We start from the raw sequence: 5,000 nt of genomic DNA on the forward strand, positions 1-5,000 counted from the left end.
AATTATAGCTGTAATTTGTTTTGATTATGTTCTAATGTGTGGTGAACTCAAGTATTATTTTTGTTAATGTTCTGTAAATAATGTTATTGGTCACTGCAGTGACAGGAATGGTTGTTGTTCTTTTCCAGGGGGTGTGGTCAACACCAAAAGCTAATGAGAAGAAGCTAAATGCCTCCTTCAAGGTAAAGGTCCCAATATTGGCTGTTAATGTGTACTTAAGAAAATAATAAAAAACTTGTTCCTTGTGCATTGTTGACTTACAGTGTACAGTATAATTATGAGCATGCAGCCTTCTTTAAGAACACAGCAGATGTGCTTAGAGAAACATGAGTCGCACTGAGGCAAGTGCCTCTCACACTTTTTGAGTCAACAATACACAAGAAAACAATTGTATCAGGCACATTGCAATATATAGGTACACTTACATTGCCAATTATACATGTTAACCCATTCACACCTCAAACGTCGGGCTTTCTATCTATTAAGTGTCACTCTCAGGGGTCAATGGGTTGACAACTGCTTTTTTTAGTTGTATTGTGTATCTCCACCCTTCACCTTGATTCTGTTTCTTAGATTGGCATGTTCAATTCTGGGGTTAGTACATGTACTGTGCTGTGCATGGAGCTACATGTACATGTACAGTGTAACATGCTTATCACAGCCGTGAAAAGCAATGTTATGATGTCACATTGACCACCCAGCATGTTGTATTATGTATGCATTGTTGTCTCTATCATCATCATTATCGTAATTGTGATCATCTTCATGTCATCTTCATTGAAGTTTTGAGGAAAAATTCATTAAAAGTTAATTCTCATCCAACCTGAACTTTGAGAAGAATGAGAGCAGTTTCTGGTGAAAGTAAGGCCAGTGTTCTCACAAATTATATACAGGCTTCTGTACACTGAAATCTCTTCTACAGTCTTCTGCATTATAGATAAGAGCGCCACCGAATTTTGGGCATTTTTTCCTTCTTCTTTCAGAGGTACAAGAATGTTATCTTGATCTTCTCTGTAAAAGAGAGTGGCAAATTTCAAGGTTTTGCTCGGCTGGCATCGGAAGCAAAACATGGTGGCCCACTGATCCCATGGGTATTGCCTCCAGGAATGAGTGCTAAGGCTTTGGGTGGAGTGTTCAAACTTGAGTGGCTTAACAGGTACGTTAATGCACACCTATGGTCATTGCTTGTGCTTTTGCATACATACATGTACATGCATACAGTGCTTAATTGACCACTCCTGTCGGGGCTTGTCATGGCCAACGACACACAACAGCTGTTAAAGGGAACCTCCACTAAAACAGGAACATATCTTTAAAAATAATAGAACATAATGTTTACAATCAAAATTGTGTTTTAGTGGAGGTTTCCTTTAAGAATCTCAACTGGCTAGAGTTCAAACAGTTGGCTATTTACAAGTGCAGCTGCGAAGTTGAACCAGGGACTACCAAGGAAGAAATTCAATTTAATTCAGGGCGGGTCATGAACCCGGGAACTCCGGATCTTAAGGCGTGTGCTCTAACCACTGGGCTGCACTGCTGTTAACACCGCCATTGTTTTTCTTACAACGGATGTTGAAGCCATCAAGATGCTTTTTGTGTCCAAGTTTCAGCTGGGCAATAAGTATGGGTTATTGACCAAGCGTGAGGTCAAGATGACTGGATATTGGCCAAGTTCTTTTTTTGCGTGTTTATGGACCGAGACGAAGTCGAGGTCCATAAACACGCAAAAAAAGAAGGAGGCCAATATCCAGTCATCTTGACCTCACGCTTGGTCAATAAAGGATTTATTATATGACTTAAAACACCAAAAAATGATCTTTGATCTTGCGGGACCAAGCGAGAAATCCCGAGCGGGCAGTATCGCTCCATCTTGCCCGCTCGGGTAGCCAATCAGAGCGCGCGATTTGGTTCATCTTGCCCGCTCACGGAGCTAGTCATATAATAAATAGTGGATATTACATGGCCGTGCGGAAGTACAAAATGTCTCTTCAAGTGCGCTCACTCGTGAAATATATTTCAACATGAAAAGAGAAATTTTGTGTCTCCAAGCGGCCATGTAATATTCTATTTATTATAATTATAAACACCAATGAAATACTAAATCATTTCACGAAAGGCTCATTTGTGAAAAAAAAGACTAAACAATAACGCTGCTTGTTTAATTGCTTGTTGTCAACAGGAGAGAGCTCTGGTTCAGCAAGTGTCTGCATTTGAGGAACCCATGGAACGAGAACAAGGAGGTGAAGATTTGCCGTGACGGACAGGTATCATGCTTTCTCACTACTGTTACACTGAACATGTACACTGAAATGCAAGTGGACATTCTGACATCCCCTTAACCAATAGTTAAAGAAATAGAGAAATCACAACGCAGAACAGTCCCTTCTGGAATGATATTGCTTCCGTCGAAAAATTCCTTTGGAAATTAGACTCCTGCCTTAGTTACTTCATAAAATTGGAGGCCAGATCTTCATTGTATCCAGACATGTACAGCTTCGTGAAGTCGAAATTGACCAATCAGAGTCGCTTTTTATTGTTCTTCGCGAAAACCAATGAGAAGACACTTTGTTTCAGGGTTCCCCAGAGCTCTTCTATCCCTCAGTCGATTGAAGAGCTTTGGGGTCGAGATTGCCGTGGACAGCTATTTCGGCCTTGTTAGACCTCATCAGCATAGCATAGCCAATTCTTTTAGGCACCCCTTTAAGTGGCAGGTCCACCCAATAAATGCAGTTTATCCGAACCAAATAGAAACCCTTACTCTGACATTAAGCCTATTATTAGAATTAGTAAGTTTATTTTTAGACTTAAACTGTGCTGCAGTTTTGACATAAGTGCCACAACCAGGAGGAACACTTGAAAACCCGTAGGAATGTTTTCATGGGAAGCTGGGGAAGACACAGGGCACTGAGAGGGAGCTTAGTGAATTGTACTGTGATCCTTGTTAACCGAAGACAAAAGACACAGAAAGATGACGATGAAAAGGAAAGTAGCAAGAGGCCATTTGAAGGAACGGATTACTGAGGTGTTAAAAGCTTTCGTGGGAACCTTTTCACACGTGAAGATCAATGCTACGTCTTAGTACTTCAGTTCAGTTCAGTTTTGGTAGACATTTGATTGCATTTTGTTCTGTAGGAAGTGGAGCCTGCAGTGGGTGAAGCTCTTTGTCGACTTTTTCCCGAGGACGAGAATGTTGACATAAATACACCGCACCACTCATCGGAACGGCGACACAGGAAAGAAAGGGATTCAGCTAGGTTAGCACCAATCATCATTACCTGCTGGTGGATACAAGTCACTCAAAGCCCACAGTCTGTCTGACTGACTGTGCATGAGATAATATTTTCAGTGCTTCACAGGCATTTGTGATTGTCGCTGGATGCATTGAGGATGATAACCCATCGTAATTCCACAGCAGTCGGAGATCCATGGATGTCTCTGCGTAATTTTTTTGTTAACAGCTGGATTTGCTGGGCGCTTTGCCCCTTTAGCGGGCCACAGGAAATTTTCAGAGTCATTTCGGAGGTTCATTCTTCAAGTCGATGAAGACTCCGATTGGAGTCCGTTGGTGTTTAATTCTCACATGCTGTATTTTGCTGTGCTTTGTAGGGTGTGTGAGAGTTTTGTGACCAAGCGTTATCTCCACTCTCGGATGGACTTAAAACCGATCACCAGACTAGGACTTTCAAGAATTAGAGAATTCCTCAATGGACTAACATCAAAAAAAGACTTTTCAGTTGCTTGTCAAGATCGTATTGTATGAAAATGGACATACCACAAGACTAAAAATGGTGTCAAGGGCTGTGGCCCTTTGGCAACAGATTCTAAGATGAAGGAGTAACAAAATGCAACGGATGCTTTTCAAAAGTGTTTTGATGTAGAACCTACAAAGAAATTATGTTTCCACACAAAATTTTTAGCCTTTTTTTTTTTTTGGAAGATTCGGCAACAGTAGCATTTTCGTGTAGCACTCCCATCATAGAGTTTGTCCTGCTATCGGTTGGTTCTTGGCTATTTTTTGTATTTTTTGGGCATGAAGAGATTCGGCTTTCTAGGGTATTAGATTCAGGTTGAATGTATTGGGAAAACCACAAAGGACAGTTTGCGTTTTGTTGCGTGACATTGGTGTTTACGGGACTTGACTGGACGGTAGCGATTTGCGTTGATGCAGTGAATTTCGCTGTGTTTCGTCAGTGCCTATTGTGGTCGATAGTGACCTCTGAAATATTAATTCCAGCTACGCTTATTTTTGTTTTTCACTCGCAAGTGCATGAGTCTCAAATGACATTTTCGTGCAAAAAGCATATCGTGTCACCATTGCCAGGATGGGAAATAAGACTTGTGAAGGTATCACCCTTTGGACTTAAACCAATAGTCTTTGAGTTAGCGGTGAGAGCAAGTCAGGAAAGGACTTAAATATCATCATGGCCCATGGCCTAGGACATTACTATGCGTGGTATCTGTTCACACACCACAATGTCACTTAACAACAGAGTCGACCAAGGATTGCAAGCGGGTTTGCAGAATGAAGGTGACATGGTTGTGCTTCCCAAAAACTAAAACCAGATCCTAACTTTTTCAATTCCTTACAGGTTATAACCAATCAATGCTTTGTTATCTTTTTACGTTTTTCATTGCATTATCTTGTTCCAGGTTTTTCCCCTATCCTTGGGGGGAGGTTTTTCTTGCACTTGCTTTTGAAGCTTTTGTAGAATCTGCTGTTAACATGAAAATGTTCTTGTCACTAGGCGTCGTCCGAGACACTCTGATGATTTACGCAAATTGAAAAGAAAGCGACGAGGTAAATGAGCTTTTTTGTGGTGTGGTTAGCAGCGACTCTGAATATAAACGTGGGGATAAAAGTTGAAAAGAACACAACCATCAAAGTGAATTTAACGACTTTGAGGGTTGCAAAGTAAGTTGAAAAAATGGCAAGCTTCAGCACGAATTATGCGCATGACAGTTGGGCTGGACACTCCTTTACCGCTGAGCGACGACCATGT

The 5,000-nt window shown here is 41.2% G+C and overlaps 1 protein-coding gene across 3 annotated transcripts in view; it reads left to right on the forward strand.

Moving 5' to 3' along the window:
- The window catches only part of LOC138024235 (YTH domain-containing protein 1-like), a 23,709-nt gene that overhangs the window by 8,906 nt on the left and 9,803 nt on the right, over window positions 1–5,000 (forward strand). The window contains exons 7-12 of one of the 3 annotated variants that reach the window (XR_011126930.1): window positions 129–182; window positions 984–1,156; window positions 2,180–2,264; window positions 3,133–3,254; window positions 3,607–4,589; window positions 4,746–4,798. Coding sequence is in view for 1 of the 3 variants with exons in the window: in XM_068871366.1 (XP_068727467.1) it covers window positions 129–182; window positions 984–1,156; window positions 2,180–2,264; window positions 3,133–3,254; window positions 4,746–4,798 (487 nt within the window). In the remaining 2 variants the exon portion in view is untranslated. Of the gene's footprint in view, window positions 1–128; window positions 183–983; window positions 1,157–2,179; window positions 2,265–3,132; window positions 3,255–3,606; window positions 4,799–5,000 lie in introns of all 3 variants that reach the window. The other 2 variants (XR_011126929.1, XM_068871366.1) reach the window with 2 other exon arrangements.

The sequence above is a fragment of the Montipora capricornis genome, chromosome 11 (assembly GCF_036669925.1).
Source record: "Montipora capricornis isolate CH-2021 chromosome 11, ASM3666992v2, whole genome shotgun sequence".
NCBI lineage: Eukaryota > Metazoa > Cnidaria > Anthozoa > Scleractinia > Acroporidae > Montipora > Montipora capricornis.